Source organism: Tarenaya hassleriana, unplaced genomic scaffold (genome assembly GCF_000463585.1).
Source record: "Tarenaya hassleriana unplaced genomic scaffold, ASM46358v1 Cleome4, whole genome shotgun sequence".
Classification (NCBI taxonomy): Eukaryota; Viridiplantae; Streptophyta; class Magnoliopsida; order Brassicales; family Cleomaceae; genus Tarenaya; species Tarenaya hassleriana.
The window spans coordinates 5,911,218-5,931,963 of NW_010966881.1; the positions used below are offsets into that span (position 1 = coordinate 5,911,218).

Below are 20,746 nucleotides of genomic sequence, written 5' to 3' on the forward strand. Positions count from 1 at the left end.
ACTCTTCCGGAACCCGTGGAGGGAAAATAAATAAATAAGAAAAAGAAAGAGAAAGTGACGGAAAATATGAAGGAGAAGTCTGTGGTGAAGAATTAGGGTTCCTTCTCATGTCGTCTCTTTCAACCTTTTCCATGCAAAGCGACCTTTTTTTTCTTTGTGAGGTCGACGTTACACTCTTCCTTTCTATCGTGATCGTTTGTGAAGTCTTTTGTTACGCTAATTAATTTCCCAAAAATTCCTCATTTTTTAAAATTATTTGTAATGTCGTTTTTATTACGATTTATGATTCTGACACATGTAAAATTATAAAATATTTAATAAGATTCATTTATCAGACTATATATATATATATATTCATTTATACCAAATTTACATATATTTTGCTTTTTATTATCTGATATAATTTTTGTTCTCACCCGAAATTTAACTCGCTCGCATTTTTCTAAAAATAATTTTATATTATATTATAAACGGTCCTGTTTTTTTCTTAGTCCAACTATATCTCTTTATCATATAAATTTATTTATTAATTTTTTTAGCCTCTATCCACTTTTAAATTTATTATATTAAGTTTTTTAATTCCTAAATATTATTTATATAATTTTATTATACTTATTAAACTCTAACTTCTCTAGATCCTGTCATTTAAATATTTTATCTTGAATTACATTTTAAAGCTCACGAACTTATGTTTAATGTTACCGAAGCGATCCCATGAATTACGAAAAGTCAAATAAAACAAAAAATATCATCACGAACGGTCCAATCCATTAAGTTTTCATTTTATTAAAAAAATAACAATTTGGGCATATTATATTTAGAACCTCATGATTATTATTGTTAGGTCAAATAAGTGAGGAGACACGTTTCGAGAAACGTTACTACAGTTATATTATCTAAAATACTCTTTTTCTGAACTATTATAGATACCAGAATAACTGTATTGTCACGTGATAATTATATTGATCATAATTTTAAATTTATAGTGATTATACTAAATTATTATGGTCACATCTTACATATTACACTAATCACCACTTAGTGAAATCATAAAAAATTTAATATTATGACTAATATGATCATCATATGACTATATAGTTATTCTAACCGCAGAGAAGAAGTTCGTGAAGAAATAGTTTTAGTAGAAAAATAATATTTTCGATATTTTGTCCACTAAGTTATGGATTTGTAAATTATCGAAGGTTGAAGGGAAGATTATTATAAAAACAATGGGCAGAAGAAATGAGTGGACTTACAGCATTCATTGTGTTTAAAGACGAATCTAATTAATGGTTGACTAATAATAATTCGATTTAGTCATTTTTATTTTTTCATAATTATATGCATTTCTAGCTGTAAGCTTCATATCGGATTTATGCGACGAGAAAACAATATATTAGATGTGGAGAAATCATACAATAACCAATATCAAATAATAATTCGTTATATTGAAAAATATTTTAAAACTAAATAATTTTGTATATCTTGTTTTTTTCTTAATTACATAATTCACAGTAAAATTAAATTAAAAGAGAGAATTTTTTGTGTAAAATATAAATCAATAATTAGACTTGACACGACAACGTATGAAAAAAAAAGATCTAAAAAGACAAAGCAACAAGAATCTCCGTATCCAAATCCAACACCTGTTGGCGTCCAAAGCCTCACTCTCTTATGTTGAGCGGGGCCCGCCTTCGCCAGTGGGACCCACTCAAATGTGGGTCATAACAGTGTGTGCCTAAGCGTTAAATAAATTTATTTTCCCACATCAGTTTTCACGCACCAAAAATAAATTAAAAAAAAAACTAAAAGTGGTAAAATAAATTACCTGACTCTCATTTCTTTTAAGGTTTTCCCTTTTATTTGCTTTTATCCGATTAAAAAATTTCTGTGTTGTCGGTCTCATACATATTTTCTCCGGCGGCGATGCCGACGCCGGTGAGTGTAGCGAGGCAATGCCTGACGGAGGAGGCGGCTCAGGCGCTCGATGAGGCTGTGGTCGTGGCGCGAAAGCGAGGCCACACCCAAACGACGTCGCTTCACGCCGTCTCCGCCTTCCTCTCTCTCCCTTCCTCCTCTCTCCTCCGCGACGCCTGCTCTCGCGCCCGCAACTCCGCTTACTCTCCCCGTCTCCAGTTTCGAGCCCTCGACCTCTGCCTCATGGTTTCCCTCGACCGAATCCAGTCGGGTCAATCCGGATCCGGGTCCAGATCAGACGACCCACCCGTCTCAAACTCTCTCATGGCGGCGATCAAGCGCTCTCAGGCCCATCAACGGAGACTGCCAGAGAATTTCCGTCTCTACCACGAGATGTCTCAGCAGCAGAACCAGAGCGCGCTCTCCTGCGTCAAAGTGGAGCTTCGTCAGCTGATTCTGTCGATTCTCGATGACCCGGTTGTGAGTCGGGTCTTCGGCGAAGCGGGTTTTCGGAGCTCCGAGTTGAAGCTCTCGATTATCCGACCGGTCCCTCACGTTCTCCGGTATCCTCACTCTCATGGGCCTCCGCTGTTCCTCTGCAACGTCGCGGAGGATCCGGATCCGGGCTCCGGGTCGGTTCTCCACCCGGTCCGACGGAGCTTCACCATCCCGTACCGGAATTTCGGCGGTTTGTTCGACGAGGACGCGATTCATCGGAGAATTGGGGCTGTCCTAGCGAGGGGGACGGGGAGGAATCCCCTGCTGGTGGGTTTATCAGCGTACGGTGCTCTCACTGACTTCTTACATTCTATGGGAAAGCGAACCGACGGGATCCTGCCGTCGGAGCTCAACGGATTAAGCGCGATTAACATCGGAAACGACATTTCCGGACAAATATCGGGAAAGTTCGACAAGACATACGTGGACAAGAGGTTTCAGGAATTGGGCAAGCTCGTGGAGGACAGCTCGGGGCCAGGGTTGATCCTGAACTACGGGGATCTGAGGGCGTTCACGGATAGCAACGGCGAGTCGGCGGCGGCTTATTACATCGTGGGAAGAGTGTCGGAGTTGTTGCAGAGACATGGTCGGAGAGTTTGGCTGATCGGAGCGGCGACAAGCGACGAGGTTTACTATAAGTTCGTGAGGAGGTTTCAAGGTGTGGAGAAGGATTGGGATCTGCAGGTACTCACCATCACTTCTCTTAGGCCTTGTTTGGCTGACAAATCTTTCCCCAAGTCCAGGTAATTTTCTCTCTTCTCTCTCAAGAACGCAATCGCAAACGCGAATCCGCTACTGCGTATCGCCAAACGCTTCCTTACGACAGAATCTTTCCCTTCTAGTTCTGGGCGAAATTAATAAATATAAAAAACATTGTAAATTTTGTACAACTATTTTGGAAATTTATGGCTGTCGGTGGAGAAGAGAAACGAATGATTTTCACAATCTTGAAATTTTTTAAAAGTTAGGATCTTGAGTCTGCTACTAATTCTTTTTTGCTTAATTGTTTATTGAACTTAAACTGCTTTTTTTCCCCTTAGTTTCAAGATGTGATGTATTATAAAAGTCACAAATTTAATATTTAATATTATAGCGGAAGATCTCTAATTCTGACTTATAGATTCCTTCATAAACTTGTATTCTCTGATTATGCCGTGTATACGTGTATTACTGTATGTATATGCGTGAGTATAGATGCATAATTATTAGTCTTGGATTCTCATGCGATGAAATTGGCTGCAGTTTGATGGGGTCATTTGTTCCGTTTGGTGGATTCTTCTCAAGCCCTTCTGAATTGAAATTACCCTTCTCCGGTTACGCACAAAACCGGAATCAGAAGAACGAAATAGCTGGTTTACCAAATACCAAACCGGTATCTGATCAGCACCAATCTACTTTGCCACCTTGGTTACAGATGACCACGACAGGGATCGATTTAAACCAAGAATCTGGCTCGAAGGTCCGTATCTTTCTCTCTTACATAAGCATCCATTTTCTCAGATCCTAACCGAAACCGAGGTCTAGATAACAATTATATGATAAATCGCATGCAAGAATTTCTATATGGTTCATCTTTTGATCATGTTTCTTGGATGACAAGTTTTCTCGCTCGGGTTTGACTTCAATCGATATATCGCTTATGGTGAAGTTAATTTGAACGTGTGTTTATATCTCCTCAGTGCAGACCAAAGAAGGGCTTGACTCGGGCAGTGTCCTCAGGTCTGGGAGCAGTGTTTCTGTCTCAACCGGTTCAGATAATTCGGTCGCCATTGATCTGAACCTTGGAATATGTTCCGTCGCCTCTGGAAACGAGGTTAAGAAGCACATGAGTGAAAATCAAGTCGAGACAAGTCACGACAAAGATCTTTCTCAGTCCCGACCCTCATTATCCGAGAGAGATTTTACTACAGAGAGTTTCAAGATAATTTTCAGAAAGTTAACCGAGAGAGTTTCTTGGCAAAACGAGGCTGCTAGGGTTATCAGCAGTTCAATGGCACACCAGCATAATGTCGGCATGAGAAGAGACTTGTGGTTTCATTTTGTCGGGCCTGATCCCGTGGGCAAGCACAGAATCGCGCTTGCAGTTGCCGAGATAATGTATCAGAGCGAAAAAAGATTCATGGGCATTGATCTCGGCGATGAGGTGAGGTTGAGGGGCAGGACAATGGTTGATTATGTCTTTGAAGGGTTGTGTAAGAATCCCTTCTGTGTAGTCTTTCTCGAGAATTTAGACAGGGCAGATGAACAGCTTCAAAGGAGCTTGTCAATGGCCGTTCAGTCTGGGAAGTTTAAGGATTCGCACGGGAGAGAAGTTGGCATAGGAAACACAACGTTCGTGGCAACTTCGTCGTCGTCAGAACATTCTGGAACAACAAAGGGTTCTTCTCTCTGTTATTCAGAGGACAGAATCTTGGAAGCCAAGGTAAGAAAAGTGGAGGTATCGGTCGAAATCGCTTCCACGTTACAATATCTGAGATGCATTTCCAGCCCGAGCTCGATGAACAAGAGGAAGCTTACGGGTTTCGACAAAACTCAAGAGAGAAGCGAGATTTCAGAGACAACGAAACGATCTCACAGGGCGACAACCGGAGTTCTTGATCTGAACGTTCCAGCCCAAGATACCGAAAATCCGGAAACAGTTCCATCTGACAAGAACGCCAAGCTCTGGTTAGAAGAAACCTTCACGAGTGAGACCCGAGTCGTGACCGTTCCATTCAAGCCCTTCGATTTTGATGGCTTAGCGGAAAGAATCGAGAAGGACATCATAGAGACGCTGAAGAAGAGAGTGAAATGTGATTGCTCGATAGAGATAGACCCGAAAATAATGGAACGTTTGATCGCAACTGTTTATTTCTCGGACAGTAAAGATGTCTGCAAAGATTTGGTGGAGAGAGTAATAAGCAGAGCATTCATGGAAGCTCGAGAAAGGTACGGCGAGATCACTTCTACTTCTGTTGTAAGAGTCATTGGTCGTGATCTCGACCAGGTAAATGGACTTCTTCCATGTAAGATCGTGTGAGCTATAAGAGGAGGAAGGTTGGGGGAAACTGCAAAAAAAAAAAAAAAAAAACACGTGTTCTTATTGTTTGGATGTATAATATAAGGTAGAGTAAGGTCCTCTGTTTTGGCCGAAGCTTTTTTTTTTTTTTTGTGTGTATCATGCAATTGTTGATGGGGTGTTCCTTTTTTTTGTATAATCATTTTGTGTAAATTTTGTTGTTTGACTGCATATATAATTAATTTGCTTTTTTAAATGACGTTTAAAAAATTAATTAGAATAAGAAGATAGATGTATAAAATGGGAGTGCCACTGCCAGGCCCAAATAAGAACATAAATGTCTTATATATATATTTAAAATCATTTGTACAAAAAAAAATATTTCAGCCCTAATGAGAATAAGTTAACAAGCTTATGACTTTGGATCTACAATAAACCAAGTGGAGGCAACTTCATTTTAATTCACAGAATTATTGGGCCAACTAGACCAAGCCCAATTATTTGTCATAGCCCAATAAGATACAATATAGCATTATAAAATTTGCAACATCAATTCCACAATGTTTCCACACATTTTTTTTAGATGTATACAAAATAATAAATTTTTGTTATTTAAACTATGTCTTCTCCATTTTAAAGAATATCTTAAAATATTAAAATATTTATAACTCTGCATCTTTTAAACCTAAATATTTCATGCGGTTTATCTCTTGCATATAATTCATTTTGCGCCATTTTATTATAATAAAATTTTATTTAAGATTATAGATATACTATATACCGGCTGGCCAACACAAAAATAAAAAGAAAAAGAAAAATATATTACTGAAATCATAACAATTTATTCTTCCTCGTTTACTAGCTATGAGATTAGGGATAAGTCAAATAATTTCTCAGTGACCAAACATATCCTAATGTAATTGCTAGTGGGTTTCCAAGAAAATGCACAGTTTAAACCATGGAGGTCAACCCATCCATAAAAAAAAGCATAGACTAAGTCCAACATGTTTTGTGTGGACCAAATATAAAATAACAAAATAAATAAAAGAGAAACGATAATTGAATATTGTGATGATTATATTGTTTTTTTTTTTTGTATATTTTATAAAGAGAAAGGAGGAGAAAATTGATAAATAAGGAGTTGGGGAAAAGGGAAAGCGGGTGGCGAAGTAAAAGACAGATACAATCATTGTCACTTTTTTATCACGCGTTCATGCCTTTCACATAGCGCGTGTTCCTCACTCGCATCATTAGAGGAGTGAGTATATTTGATTTATTTTCAAATAATATATATTGAGTTTAAATTAAAATATTTCTCTATTTTGATTATAAGTTTAAATTTAATTAAATTTATAATAAAATAAATTATATCAAATAAATTTTTATTCGAATCAGTTTTATTTATTTTGATTCTAATTGATTTGGTCGTGGTATATTGATTTTTTTCATCCATGCAAAATTGAAAATAAAGAATATAGCATTGTGGAATATAATGTTGAGAAACTTATATATTTTTGGAGAATTCACGCTTATTTATACGATCATTTTACAAACTTTCTTACACTTGTTCAGTATCTTATATGCCTATTCCATCATCATTTTTTTTCTTAATACGCATATGGGTTTATCATCTGTATATTTTACTTTACTCTAATATCATAAAAGAAAGCCAAATTTACACGAGGAATATGATGTTTCCTTTATAAAAAAAAAAACCTTGTTCCTTGGATTTTAAAATCATAGTCTCAATACAAACCAACTCACGAGGTAATAAACAAATAAATATATTGGGACTGGAACTGTTATTTTTGTCCCAAGAAAGCTAGCTGCTTTTTTATCAAAATAAAAGATATTTCCTTTTGTTAAAATAATGGGTTTTTTTCTTTAACAAAAAAAAATAATGGGTTTTTTAATGTGTTTTGATGGAAAATATGAATTTTTTTTTAAAACATATTATCAGCATGGCAGACAGTCAGCAGAACAGCGACGGCTTCATCTTTGAATTTGGTTTTTTGACTAAGGAAAGAGAGACGAAATAAACAATGTTGCTTCCTTTCTTCTTCGCGGCGAAGCACCCTCCTTTAAAGGAGCCTTCGTCTCTCGCTGCTATTTCTTACGACCCCCACTCTCTCCTTCTACTTCATCTGATCCTCAGAGCAAATTCATCCTAAAAAAAGTCTCCAACTTTCGATTTGTGTATCTCTCTCGCTGCAAGCTTTTTCTAGGTAATTGTTTTTTTTTATAATTCTTTGTTTCCTCACCTTTCTTCTCGTGTTGGGTAATTTCGCTCTGGTTCCGTGGTGTTGATTTGGTTTGAAGTTTTGGGTATTTCTAGTTAGATTATTGATTTTCGAGGGTTTTGGGTTGGTGGGTTTTCGATTTCTTGAACTGAAATTTCGGAAATTTCCTGGTTCTTCGCTTGTTATTTGACCTGTCTTACTTGTAGTAGGGTACAAATATCGACTACTTGTTCATATTGGCTTAAATTGAGGCATCGGAATGTTAGAAATGGTAAATTAATGGGAGGAAAACTTGGAATCTGAGTTCGATTACGTTTTCATTGTTTTTAAATTCGGGAACCCTCTCGTATTTGTTAGAGTCTGTTGGGGTTGCTGTTTTCTCGCAGTTTCTCATCAACCAAACATATATTTCTTGCGTTTTTTTCGTCTACTCCGAATCAGCCCCTAAGATTTTCTCTGTCGTCCTTGAATCCGCAGGACTTGCCCGGAGCGTGCAGCGGCTCAAAGAGCAAACTTGTGCTCTTCGAATCCCCAAATGGAAGGCGAATTCAGGAGGCAGAAAGAGGAAACCATACGTTGCAGTTCGAGTTTGCTCGAATTTGCAGCCTGTGATGATCTTGCAGCGTTCCGGAGAGAGGTTGAAAGTAAAGGTCTCGATGTGGACGAGCCAAGCTTCTGGTATTGCAGAAGGGTCGGGTCCAAGAAGATGGGGTTTGAAGAGAGGACCCCTCTCATGGTAGCTGCCATGTATGGCAGCACAGAGGTTCTAAAGTATATCATCTCCACGGGTAAAGCCAACGTGAACAGAGTTTGCGGTGAAGAAAGGGTCACTGCCCTTCATTGTGCTGTTGCAGGCTGTGCTTGGTCTGTTGTTGAGGTCATCAAGCTCTTGCTTGATGCTTCTGCTCTGTCTTTCAGCGTTGATGCTAATGGGAATAAGCCCGTGGACCTTATTGCTCGGTTTTCAAGATTTGTCTCCGCCCGGAACAGAAAGGCGGTGGAATTGTTGCTGAATGGTGGTCTTGGCTCGGCTAGTTTGGTTGATCATGTCCTTAACCAAGAGAAAGATGGAGGAGAACACAAGGGTTTGGCCAATCATACGACTAAATATCCAGCCGATGCATCTCTTCCGGATATCAACGAAGGGATATATGGAACGGATGAGTTTAGGATGTACAGTTTCAAGGTTAAGCCTTGCTCCAGGGCTTATTCCCATGATTGGACCGAGTGCCCGTTTGTCCATCCGGGCGAAAATGCGAGGAGGAGGGACCTGAGGAAGTACCCTTACACATGTGTTCCATGTCCCGAGTTTCGCAAAGGGTCTTGTCCAAAGGGAGATTCCTGTGAGTACGCCCATGGTATTTTCGAGTCATGGCTTCACCCAGCACAGTACAGAACCAGGCTTTGCAAAGATGAAACGGGCTGTGCGAGGAAAGTTTGTTTCTTTGCACACAAACCCGAGGAGGTGCGTCCTGTTAATGCATCCACTGGTTCAGCCATGGTTTCTCCAAGGTCCAACTGTTCTCAATCTCCAGTTAGCAGCACAGAGATGTCGGTTATGTCCCCCCTGACCCTCAGTTCATCGGCTCTATCATATTCCTCGAGTGTTTCTTCGTCTCCAAGGAACGGAGGGTTGTGGCAGAATAGGGTTAACAACCTTAACGTTAACGTTACTCCTCCAGCTTTGCAGCTCTCCGGTAGTAGGTTGAAATCTGCTTTGAATGCCCGAGATTTGGATATGGAGATGGAAATGAGGCTTCTTGGTTTGGATAACCAGAATGGCCAAATGGGGTTCGATTCTTCTTCCCTGGGTCCTCCATTGCAGAGCTTATCCTCTTCTTCGACACCATCACAGTTGCAGTCTCCAAGCCAAAACATGAACTACTATCCATATTCTTCGTCACCAGCCAGGAAAGCGCAGAAACCCGCCCCAGGATTCGAGTCATCATCCGCAGCTGTTGCAGCAGCGGTGATGAACTCGAGATCCTCTGCCTTTGTGAAACGCAGCCTGAGCTTCAAACCGTCTTCTGCAGCAGCAGCCACTGCCCCCTCGTCGTCAGACCTCTCGGGCTGGAGATCCCTGAGCGGAAAGCTCGAGTGGGGAATGACGCAAGGAGATGAGCTGAACAAGCTGAGACGGAGCATCTCCTTTGGCATCAGAGACTACAGGGACGAGCCAGACGTGTCGTGGGTTAACTCCCTGGTGAAAGACAGTGCACCGGAGGGGGGAGCCTTTGGTATGAACGGAAGAGTCGGGCATGCTGGAAATGCCGCTGTGGCGGCTCGGGAGAAGCTTCGGTGGTGGGCGGAGCAAATGTACATAGAGCAAGAACAGATCGTGGCTTAGGCAAACGGCTATGGATTCTTCGGACAGATTCTGCACATTTATTCTTTGATTTAGCGTAAGGTTTGTAGTTAGATGCCATAGAAAGATGAATCAGAAGAAGAAAGGACAAGTAGGGGTGCTATGAAGGAAACTTAGTGAGAAAGCTGATAATAATATAGAGTTCAGTTCATTCATATTGGCTCTTGTCATGTCTTTCAAGTTCCGACACAAGTGCGCGTAATGTAAATTGGGGTGTTCTCTTCTCCAATTTAAATGTTTGGTATTTTGAGAAATATATGGGATTTTGAGGGGTGAAAATGTAAATACGAGAAAACCAATTACAAAATCCGTCCTCCATTGGGCTGAATAATTTAAGTGGGCCGCATAAGCCCAATTGAACATTTTGGAATTGTAATGTTTAGACGAAGACTTGAAGACTTGGATATGAGTTGGTTCTAACCCCAAGGAGATATATCAATTTAAACTCTTAATTTTCTTCAATATTTCAAGAAAGCACTAAATGGACTGAAAATACTATAATTATTGATTAAAAATAATCATTAAATCATCGAGAGAACTCGTAAAAAAAATGTTCTCTCGGTATTTTTATTTAAGTTTTTAATGTTGAAACTATACATTTCAATTATATATCTCCACCAAACCTAAAGCTCTCTTGCAAAATATCTTGCATATACATTTTATACAGTTGAATTTAGGTATCCTTTATAAACTACGAGTAAACAACATGTGAGTAGTCCCATGAAACGTTAGTGAATAAACATTGGAACTCGTATTAAATCCTACTATTTTTTTTATTAAAGTGAAAAAAAAACATTGAACTTCAAAAACCTCATATCAAACACTAACATATTTTAAACCTACAACTATATAAACTAGTGAATATTCCTATTATCTTGTAAAATTAATGTAAAAGTTTGTCGCATATATCTTTTCGGGTACGCCTTAATTGCTTACAATTCGGATATAAAATAGTTCAAAGTAAAAGATCAAGATTTAATATAGTAACCTTTCAAAACTAATTAGATAAAGGTTTACACAAATGCGTGTGCATATATATATATATATAATGCAAGAGCAATCATTACACACGTGGAGAACCTCACGTGAAATAAAATAAATAATCGTATATATATTGTGCGTATAGATCCTTTGGCTTGGGTTAAAAGCAATGATTCAAATACCGAACCAACGTCCAAGAGGAAATGGATTGAAACAAAGTGCACACGATCCAACCAAAAAAAAAATTAAATCAATAAAAAGAAAATAAGGGGAAAATATAGAAGGATGGTTGGCGGGATTATTACTATTAATATCACATGAGATTCCTTAGTCTTTACTTTTCTAAAACATAAAGTTTCTAAAGTCATTTATCAAATTGTCAAGGTTTTTTTCAGGGTCTCATAAAAGCATCGACCTCTCGAGCATGGTGTGGTAGACGCATAGTTGTTAAGTGAAAATGAAAGACTAAATTAATTAATTGGTGCTAATCCATGCTTAAATTATTAATTAAGCGATGTCAAGTTGTTTAATCACAACACTGGAAAACTCCTCACCTATAAAATTTTTTATTTTGTATTTATTATAAACTATAAAATCACTGTAAAATTTTTTTAATTAGAAAATAACTTTAATTTGTTTTTATAAAACTCAAGACTTTTTTGGATATCTAGAACCAACATATACACAAAATTGTAGTTTAATTTTTTTTTGAAAAAAAAAATGATCTCTTGGCCGAGCATTTGGCCAAACTGTATATATATATATTTGAACCCACTCTTATCTTTCTATTCTAACTTTATTATTATTTAGCAGCCACAAATAAGATTAGTTAAGCAAAATGGGTTGGAAGAAGAAATATTTTATTTTAAATGAGCATTTAAAAAAAGGAGAAAACGATAGAGAGTATATAACAACTTATGTTTCTTTCTCCACCAAGAGAGACCAGTTCAAGAAAAACACATCTCACCAAACAAAACAAACAATAACATAAACTAATTACATCATCAATAATACGAAACCTAATTCGTATTATCGATTTTTTCCCCTTCCGGTCTTGTTTTCGATTCTCTTATATTACCATCGATTCTCCTTTCTCATTATATCCTTCACGCGTATAGATATTAAAAAAGCTGTGGAAAGTTTCCTCTGTTTCAGATGCAACCTTCAAGAAGAAAAGTCCCACTGTTCGACACAGCGGCTGGAATGAAGCAGAGGAAGAACAGTAATCTCTCGATCTTCGTTGTCGTCTTCTCTATGTTCCTCTTCGGTGTTTTTATGTACAACGAGGACGTGAAATCCATAGCCGATTTCCCGTTCTCGAGCTCTAAACCCACCGATGTCCAGGAGAGACCGAAGGAGACGATCCTGGTTGATCAAGAATCGATCAAGAACGCAAACCCAGATCAAGAATCGGCGAAAAACGAAGATCCAGCTCAGGAATCTGTCAGGAACACCGACGAAACGAAGATTATGACGTCGAGAGAGAAAGAGAAAACCGAGGATGTTAAGGAAGACGAAGAGGAGGAGGATAAGAAGATAGAGATGGCGGTGGTTCCGGAGAAAGAAGACGACGGAGACGTGGAGATTCCGCCGGAGGATTGCGATCTCTTCACCGGAGAATGGGTGTTCGACAACGAGACTCATCCGTTGTACGAAGAGGATCAGTGCGAGTTTCTTACGGCGCAAGTGACGTGCATGAGAAATGGGAGAAAAGATTCTCTGTATCAGAACTGGAGATGGCAGCCCAGAGACTGTTCTTTGCCAAAGTAAAATCAAACCCATTGGATTTTAAATTCGTCTGTTAGTATCCCGGATCTGATAGAGTTTTTCATCTTCTTGTTCCCATCTGTGTTGTGTCTTGGGGGAAGGTTCAAAGCGAGATTGTTGCTGGAGAAGCTGAGGAACAAGAGACTGATGTTCGTGGGGGATTCCCTCAACAGAAACCAGTGGGAATCAATGGTCTGTTTGGTCCAATCTGTGATTCCTCCTGGCCGGAAGACCTTGAACAAGACCGGTTCTCTCTCCATCTTCAAAGTCGAGGTTCCTCTCTCTCTCTCTCTGTAAATTTGTTGAAATTGAGGATATTGGCAAATGTGTAATATAATATTTGTTCCACTAAAGAAATAATTATTTAAAATTCTATCTTCTGAAAAAATATTTTTTAAAATTGTGGAGAAAAAAAGGATTATAATGCGACGGTGGAGTTCTACTGGGCACCATTTTTGGTAGAGTCGAATTCGGATGATCCGAACATGCACAGCATCTTGAACCGTATAATAATGCCGGAGTCGATCCAAAAGCATGGAGTCAACTGGAGAGGCGTTGACTTTTTGGTCTTCAACACCTACATATGGTGGATGAACACTTTCTCTATGAAAGTCCTGTAAGTACATATACACACACGTACGCACTATCCATATGCATGAGCTCATATATAAGCATACCCATTACACATATATGCATGCGTACATGCATGTACATACGTACGTAGTAACTGTGCAATACGTTGTAATCACGTAGACGAGGATCGTTCGATAACGGGGACACGGAGTACGAAGAGATCGAACGGCCGACAGCGTACGGGAGGGTGTTGAAGACTTGGGGAGACTGGGTTGACCAAAACATTGACCCTAACCACACCACTGTCTTCTTCAGCAGCATGTCTCCTCTCCATATCAAGTACACTTACTCTTTCCTCTCTCCCTCGTAATCTTTTCTTAATCACCATCATAATTGCAACTAACATGTTATAATTATGTTTTCAATGTATACAATTATATAATATGATTAAACCATTGAAACAAATTAGTTGGTAAACCACCGCATATAACCACCTCTTCGATATTCTATTTCCTCTTTCATATAAAATGTAACGAGATGGTATTGATTTTGCAGGAGCTTGGATTGGGAGAACCCAGACGGTATAAAGTGTGCGTTAGAGACCAGACCGATTCTAAACATGTCGATGCCGTTTAGCGTGGGGACGGACTACAGGCTGTTTGCCGTAGCGAAAAACGTCACGCATTCTCTCAAGGTCCCGGTTCGCTTCCTGAACATCACTAGACTCTCCGAATACAGGAAAGACGCACACACTTCGGTTTACACCATCCGGCAAGGGAAGATGCTGACGGCGGAGCAACAGGCCGATCCGACAACCTACGCAGACTGCATCCACTGGTGTCTCCCGGGCTTGCCCGACACATGGAACGAGTTCCTCTACGCTGGTATCATTTCACGCTCGTCACCCCCTTTGTAAGTTTTTCTTCTTACTCTTCTGGGGTTGTAACGGTGAAATGTTATTATATTTTTCCACTTTTGATGATTCATATATTAGAGGGGTAGATCTTAGAGGGACTTAACACTTTGTTTTTCTTATCCATTGATGGGGTCGACAGTTCCGACAACCTACGCAGACTGCATCCACTGGTGTCTCCCGGGCTTGCCCGACACATGGAACGAGTTCCTCTACGCTGGTATCATTTCACGCTCGTCACCCCCTTTGTAAGTTTTTCTTCTTACTCTTCTGGGGTTGTAACGGTGAAATGTTATTATATTTTTCCACTTTTGATGATTCATATATTAGAGGGGTAGATCTTAGAGGGACTTAACACTTTGTTTTTCTTATCCATTGATGGGGGGGGGGGGGCTGTAAAATATTCCAAAATGATTTATCAATTGTGCATAAAATATTCCTCTTAATTTTCACCAAATTTATGAATTCAATAATTTTTAAGCATAAAATATAGCCTCTAAAGATATAAAATTTTAAGATCGGGTTTTTGAAAAAACGAATATAAAAATCGGCGATTGAATAAAATATAGACTCTAAAGATCGACGAACGTATCTCATCCATATAATTCAATTTTCGATACTTTGGTCGAAGGTCAAGAACAACGTAAATATATAACAAAATGTTAAAAAGAAGTTTTTTTATTATAAGAAATTTATAATTTATAAATTCTCTTGGAATCCAAGAGAGTGAATGAATTTAAAACATAAAACTTCTAATTTTATTGAAAGGTCAAAAAAGGCTTTAAAATTTAACGAGGGAACCTCTTTACATTCCATGTATCGGGGGTTTATTGCATTTATTTGCTGAGGGAATATTGCATTTCTCTATACTCGAATCTTCCGTTCTTGAAAGATCATTTGTTCATAAGACATTACATCGGATGTTGCGAAATACAAAACGAAAGACTTAAAGGCAACTATAAGTACACGAAGACAAGACAAGAACATTCAAAGGAAAGACCCCAAACCACGTAATTAAAGACATTATTCATGAAGACATATATATGCTTCATACACGTCGAGTGTGGATCCAACTTAAGGGTTAGGTCTTGGGACTGATTTCGACGTCCTCGCCCTCACGGGGCTTGTCTCCCGTGCTGAGGCCGCCTTTGTGTCCCATCTCCTGGTACCCCTCCGTTCCCAGCTGCTCCTTCCTCGTCTGCCCTCCTCGGCTCCTCCCTTGGTAAATCATCATCCCCCCAACAATTCACCACATATATATGCATCAATACACATAATCATATATACATGATCTCTCCCTCTCTCTGGGGTGAACTATGCCCCCTTCACGTACAACATTATGCTTAAAGTGCTATATATATGTTCACGGGCACGCGCACTATGCTAGGATCCAAAAGGACGTACGCACATGCACGTACGTTCATGCCTATATCCATGTATATGTAAGTACATGCATATTCAGAATACAGTCCTCCTCGTTTTGTCTGTTCATTTCGTTTTTCCCGTTCTGCGTAAAGAACGAGTGAACTCCTCAGTAATTTCCAGTTCTTTAAACGAAGCAAAACCATTTATATACTCTCATATGACATCATCATGCCATGTACGTGGTATAATTATACAAACATACGCCAGACACACGCATATATAGATATAGATACATATATAGAGAGAAAGACCTTCGGCGAGATGCTCCTGAGCTTCGAGGCTTTTGCCGCCGGTGCCGCCGGGGACGACAGTCTCTCCCTTCCTCGCCCTCTCGTCCAGCTCTTGTCTCTCTTGTTGAGTCGCCATTATATCTAGATATATGTGTGTGTATCTGTGTGTGAAGAGAGCGTTGTCGCTATATGCAACTGTGAAACGAGCGATGTGTAACGACGATGGTGAGGCCAAGCAACCTTTATAGCAGAGGAAACGGTCACATGGGAGTGTTCGGAGATCGGGTATTGCATGTGTCGCCACGTGGATGTCCGACGTGGCCGAACAAGGGAGATCATTACGTGTGTTTTTGGTGCTGAGAATGCCACGTGTTCTTTCTTTTTCGCTGACGTATAATTGGAAGTGCCTTGTTTGTTCAACGCGTGGATTATGTGTCTCCCACATTGTCCGTGCCTAGTATTTGCCTTTTATATTTATTTTTTAGATAGGTCGTTTTTCTCTTTTTGTTATATATAAAATTTTGGTTACGAACTCTAGACAGCTAGGTGATCCGTGGTCAATATTTAACAACAATTTGTGACATAATGACTAATTATGGACGATTATGGTATATACACTAATACACATATATACATATATATTCCTCTGTCGAATCGATTTTTACGCGAAGAAGTAATGTAAAGAGAATGTTGATATGGTCAGCAAACCTATCTTGTACATTTCATTTTTGGTCGAGAATGAAAACAGATGCATATTGTGAATAAATGGAAAAAGGACGTGGCTTCTCGTGGATATATATGGCTTGCCGGGTCAAACGGGTTATTTTCCTTCGGAGCTAAGTTGTTGTTTGGTTTTCATGAAATTAAAAAAGGTGCAAATGAGAACAAGTTTGTGTTTACCCAACGAATGCTTCAATATATTTTGTCGCATTACAAGTCGAATTTACTCCGGTAAAAATTATGAAATTGTAATTTTTTTTTCAGCCGTAAATTTGGATAGACGCTACGTGTATATTACGTGTGTTTAGGAATTTATACTTGTATACTGTATGCATTTTGAAAGGAATTGTCGGTCCACAGCACAGAAACCGTTGCCCTTGTGTCGATGATAACGGACATGATTGAAGCGTAAACCGCCGACTTTTGTGTGTGTTCAGATTCGTTGACCGTTGACCCCAATGAGGAAATAGTTTGTATGTTTGTTTTATCCAAAATTTCATAAAACAACCAACCTAAGTTTTTTTTATTTTCCTTTTTCATAATTTTTTTTATGAAAACTAGCATTAAATTTTTAGTAATAGTTATATTAATCCATAAAAAAACAAGAGTATTCCTATAGGATAAACCTTTTAAAAGGGACAATCCAATTTTACAACTCAAAATATAATTTCCATCGAAATACACATAACATTCCAGAAAAATAAATGGTATTAAGAGTTTAATTAAAAAAATTATGCATGAGTACTGCCTCAGATAACGAATGCGTGCATGATCTAGTCCTAAACCTATACCTTCTCGAATTTGTTATACCCACATTGTATACTAAATTGTCTTTATATAATTGAGATTCCAATATTAAAATAAAACTCAACTTCCATAACGAATGCAACGCATTCAAGTTTTTTTTTATAAATGGCAACGAATTCAAGTTTGACCAGACTACTTCAATTACTTTCCTTTGAAACAGCCATTTTATGTATCATTAGGAGTAATTAAGGTTTAATTTGGTCTAAAAAATTAATCCGATAATTTTTATAAAAAAAACATGCAATAAGCTGTGGGTAAATTACTTAAATTTTACGCGAATATGGTAAGTTTTGTTGTAGACTCGGTCATAGAAGGGTTTGAATAAAATTATCACGGGAGAGACATGAATCCATGATCGTCGTTGACCGTTGACCCGTTTTCAGTCATAAAACTCCCTCCACCGCTCACTGCTACGGTCATCATCGCATTCTCGACGTGACCAAGTCACCAAAAGAAAAATCCCTATTTTTGCTTTCATCTCTCAAGATTCCGATTCCCTGAGATCGTTCAGACGGAAAATCACAGAGACAGCTTCGCGATGTCTGCAGCAGTGACGGCTCCGACATCGCCGGTGTTCTTGTCGCCGCAGTCGCCGGTTTTCTCCCCGACGGCGGCGGCCAAAACTTCGCCGTCTTCTCCTCGACTGTTGTTGACGCCGGAGCTGACGTGTCAGGCAAGGAGGCACTACAGGTCTGTGTCTGATCACGAGACTTCGCTGAAGAGGAAGAGACCGCCGAGGCTTGACGTCGGGGCGGCGGTTACGACGGCGGCTGCATGGAATGCGGCGGAAGCGGTGGAGGAGACGCCGAGAGCGGAGGATATAGCCGTGGATGAAGATGGTTACTCGGTCTACTGCAAGAGAGGTAAGCGAGGACCAATGGAAGATCGTTATTTCGCTTTGGTCGATCCCAAAGGTGCACATATACAGGTAATTTGAAAATTCACTCAATTCTTTTAAAAATTTATTTAATATATTATTTATATAAACTTTCCATAACTCCCAATTCTTTTAAAATATATATTTTCTTCATACCGAGATTAAATTTCATGTATTTCCACACTATAAGGTTACATAGATAAACGCCATATAGGACATAAGACTTGTGATCTGTGCAGAGCCGTCCCAAACATTTTCGGGACCAGAAAAAAAATTATTTATTTTAATTTTAATTTTAAAAAATTAAATATATTTTTTTATAAATATTATTAAAATATTAATAACAATAATCGTGATAATAATAATATTATTAGAAATAATAAATAATCATAATATATGATTAAAATATGTAAAAAACTATATTTTAAAGATTTATCATTTTTTAAAACAAATATTTAAAATGAATGATATGATATAAAAAAATAATTTTTAATAATTAGAGTTAAAAGATCAATGTTATTCTAAAATAATATAGATTTTATTTTAGATTTATAAAAAAATTATAATTATAAACTATATTAATTAATAAATTTAATGATATAAATATAAATAATTTATGAATTTAATATATGGTGATTATATATAACTAAAAATATTTATTAATTGATTATTATGACAAATGATCAATGTTGGAAAAAAAGTTTTAATTTTATACCATAAATTTATAAAAAAAAAACTTATTTTTTAAAAACAAGGATCCACCTCATTTGAAAAAGTGTCAAAATTATTTTTTTAAGTGAATTAAATAAAACTTAAAAAAATTGCTATTTTAAATTTGTAATAAATATCACTTGTAAATTATAAATATAACAATTTTTTAAACAAATGTGGGCCCATCTAAGTTGTGGGGTCCTGTGCAGCGCTTGTACCTGCTCTAACACGGCTCTGGATCTGTGTATCTGAGTGCTGAATTCACTTGAACTGCAAAAAAAAAAAAAAAAAAGATGTTCTATACAAGCATTAATCACTTATATAAGTATATACATACATAAAGGGATTGTTTGGTGTATTGGACGGGCATGGAGGAGCCAAGGCAGCCGAATACGCGGCAATGAATTTGGATAGAAACATTAAAGAAGGGTTAGAGCAATGTTACGGGGAAGAAGGGTGGATGGAGAGAGGGATAAGGGTAGGATACCTAAGAACGGACGAGGAGTTCTTGAAGCAGGGAGTGAGAGGAGGCACTTGCTGCGTCACAGCTTTGATATCTAACGACGAAGTCGCTGTTTCCAACGCCGGTGACTGCCGAGCGGTCGTGAGCCGCCATGGAGCGGCCGAGCCTCTCACTTCCGACCATCATCCTTCCGTCGAAAACGAGCTGAAGAGGATCGAAGCATTGGTGAGTTTATCATCCCGTGTGATGTTGATTCAAATGGTCATTGCAGTACAGATCGAATTATATATATACATAATACATATGATTGTAATGTAACAAAAATTGGAATTTGTTGTTGTTGTTATTTGGAAAATGTTACTCATGGTTCGACACTATTGGACACCAATGCACCATATATATGGTTTGTTCTTGAATTGGGTTTCTTTGTTGGTCGTGAAGGGTGGTTATGTGGACTGCTGCAATGGCGTATGGCGAATTCAGGGGACGTTAGCCGTCTCACGAGGAATCGGAGATCGATATCTCAAGCAATGGGTAACAGCCGAACCCGAGACCAAAACCTTACACATCAAACCCGAGCTCGAGTTCTTGATCTTAGCATCTGATGGCCTTTGGGACAAGGTAAAATCTCAATCCAACATTTTCAGAATTAAACCCTTTTTTGTTCTTGTGCATCAGATTTCAAATTCGAAGATCGAAATCGATATTTTATCCTTTTCGTGTCATAGGTAACGAACCAGGAAGCGGTCGATATGGTCCGACCGTGGTGCGTAGGCTTAGAGAATCCGAAGACTCTTTCAGCATGCAAGAAGCTAGCAGAGCTATCAGCTGAAAGAGGGTGTTTGGATGATATAAGTATCATCATAGTTCATCTCCAACGTTTTGTTCCATGATTTCTCAATCCATTAGGTCGTAGTTACTAAAATCTTGATTCCATATGCATTACATATATATAATTATGTAAATACATACGTAAATAGCGTGTTATTATTGGGGACACAAAACGCTAATATATTGGCGTATGGTTTATTTTTAGGGAGTTATAATGTAAATGCACCACAAACAACGTTTCTATTATGGTAGTTCGTCTACACTCCGGATGACTATTTATTTATTTATTGGGCCTTTAATAAGGCTCAATGAAAAATAATTTTTTTTATTAGGCTGTATTCAAGAATCTGTAGGCCCATTATAAGCTAATGAAAGCCCAATATTCCTTGATTCGTGAGATTTCCGTCAAAGTTTGTTGGTTTCCTCTCTC

The 20,746-nt window shown here is 38.4% G+C and overlaps 5 protein-coding genes across 5 annotated transcripts; 4 read left to right on the forward strand and 1 right to left on the reverse strand.

The window, feature by feature from the left end:
* The first annotated feature begins 1,838 nt into the window (after nt 1–1,838).
* Nucleotides 1,839–5,637, forward strand: LOC104824318 (protein SMAX1-LIKE 8). Its single transcript, XM_010556364.1, has 3 exons — nt 1,839–3,158; nt 3,658–3,874; nt 4,100–5,637. Exons 1-3 carry the CDS (start codon nt 1,927–1,929, stop codon nt 5,432–5,434), a joined length of 2,784 nt encoding a protein of 927 aa, XP_010554666.1. The 5' UTR covers nt 1,839–1,926; the 3' UTR covers nt 5,435–5,637.
* Nucleotides 5,638–7,445: 1,808 nt separating this feature from the next.
* Nucleotides 7,446–10,242, forward strand: LOC104824320 (zinc finger CCCH domain-containing protein 29-like). The gene is made up of 2 exons (XM_010556366.1): nt 7,446–7,638; nt 8,131–10,242. The coding sequence occupies exon 2, from the start codon at nt 8,189–8,191 to the stop codon at nt 9,998–10,000; it is 1,812 nt and encodes a 603-aa protein (XP_010554668.1). The 5' UTR covers nt 7,446–7,638; nt 8,131–8,188; the 3' UTR covers nt 10,001–10,242.
* Nucleotides 10,243–12,008: 1,766 nt separating this feature from the next.
* LOC104824321 (protein ESKIMO 1-like) lies at nt 12,009–14,325 on the forward strand. The gene is made up of 5 exons (XM_010556367.2): nt 12,009–12,765; nt 12,868–13,039; nt 13,183–13,382; nt 13,520–13,678; nt 13,895–14,325. The coding sequence occupies exons 1-5, from the start codon at nt 12,155–12,157 to the stop codon at nt 14,253–14,255; spliced, it is 1,503 nt and encodes a 500-aa protein (XP_010554669.1). The 5' UTR covers nt 12,009–12,154; the 3' UTR covers nt 14,256–14,325.
* A 794-nt stretch (nt 14,326–15,119) lies between these two features.
* On the reverse strand, nt 15,120–16,129 carry LOC104824322 (em-like protein GEA6). The gene is made up of 2 exons (XM_010556368.2): nt 15,929–16,129; nt 15,120–15,470 (listed from the first exon to the last, which is right to left on the reverse strand). Exons 1-2 carry the CDS (start codon nt 16,041–16,043, stop codon nt 15,334–15,336), a joined length of 252 nt encoding a protein of 83 aa, XP_010554670.1. The 5' UTR covers nt 16,044–16,129; the 3' UTR covers nt 15,120–15,333.
* A 1,743-nt stretch (nt 16,130–17,872) lies between these two features.
* Nucleotides 17,873–20,708, forward strand: LOC104824323 (probable protein phosphatase 2C 30). The gene is made up of 4 exons (XM_010556370.1): nt 17,873–18,362; nt 19,366–19,710; nt 19,927–20,106; nt 20,214–20,708. The coding sequence occupies exons 1-4, from the start codon at nt 17,973–17,975 to the stop codon at nt 20,376–20,378; spliced, it is 1,080 nt and encodes a 359-aa protein (XP_010554672.1). The 5' UTR covers nt 17,873–17,972; the 3' UTR covers nt 20,379–20,708.
* The last annotated feature ends 38 nt before the right edge of the window (nt 20,709–20,746 follow it).

Excerpts from the sequence above, each read along its gene's own strand:
- LOC104824318 (XM_010556364.1), top strand. The coding sequence starts at position 1,927 with ATGCCGACGCCGGTGAGTGTAGCGAGGCAATGCCTGACGGAGGAGGCG. Across the intron at positions 3,159-3,657 it reads AAATCTTTCCCCAAGTCCAG|TTTGATGGGGTCATTTGTTC; the intron begins GTAATTTTCTCT and ends AATTGGCTGCAG. Across the intron at positions 3,875-4,099 it reads ACCAAGAATCTGGCTCGAAG|ACCAAAGAAGGGCTTGACTC; the intron begins GTCCGTATCTTT and ends TCCTCAGTGCAG.
- LOC104824323 (XM_010556370.1), top strand. The coding sequence starts at position 17,973 with ATGTCTGCAGCAGTGACGGCTCCGACATCGCCGGTGTTCTTGTCGCCG. Across the intron at positions 18,363-19,365 it reads CCAAAGGTGCACATATACAG|GGATTGTTTGGTGTATTGGA; the intron begins GTAATTTGAAAA and ends ACATACATAAAG. Across the intron at positions 20,107-20,213 it reads CTGATGGCCTTTGGGACAAG|GTAACGAACCAGGAAGCGGT; the intron begins GTAAAATCTCAA and ends TTCGTGTCATAG.
- LOC104824321 (XM_010556367.2), top strand. The coding sequence starts at position 12,155 with ATGCAACCTTCAAGAAGAAAAGTCCCACTGTTCGACACAGCGGCTGGA. Across the intron at positions 13,040-13,182 it reads TCTCCATCTTCAAAGTCGAG|GATTATAATGCGACGGTGGA; the intron begins GTTCCTCTCTCT and ends GGAGAAAAAAAG. Across the intron at positions 13,679-13,894 it reads ATGTCTCCTCTCCATATCAA|GAGCTTGGATTGGGAGAACC; the intron begins GTACACTTACTC and ends TTGATTTTGCAG.
- LOC104824320 (XM_010556366.1), top strand. The coding sequence starts at position 8,189 with ATGGAAGGCGAATTCAGGAGGCAGAAAGAGGAAACCATACGTTGCAGT.
- LOC104824322 (XM_010556368.2), bottom strand. The coding sequence starts at position 16,043 with ATGGCGACTCAACAAGAGAGACAAGAGCTGGACGAGAGGGCGAGGAAG. Across the intron at positions 15,471-15,928 it reads TCAGGAGCATCTCGCCGAAG|GGAGGAGCCGAGGAGGGCAG; the intron begins GTCTTTCTCTCT and ends TGATTTACCAAG.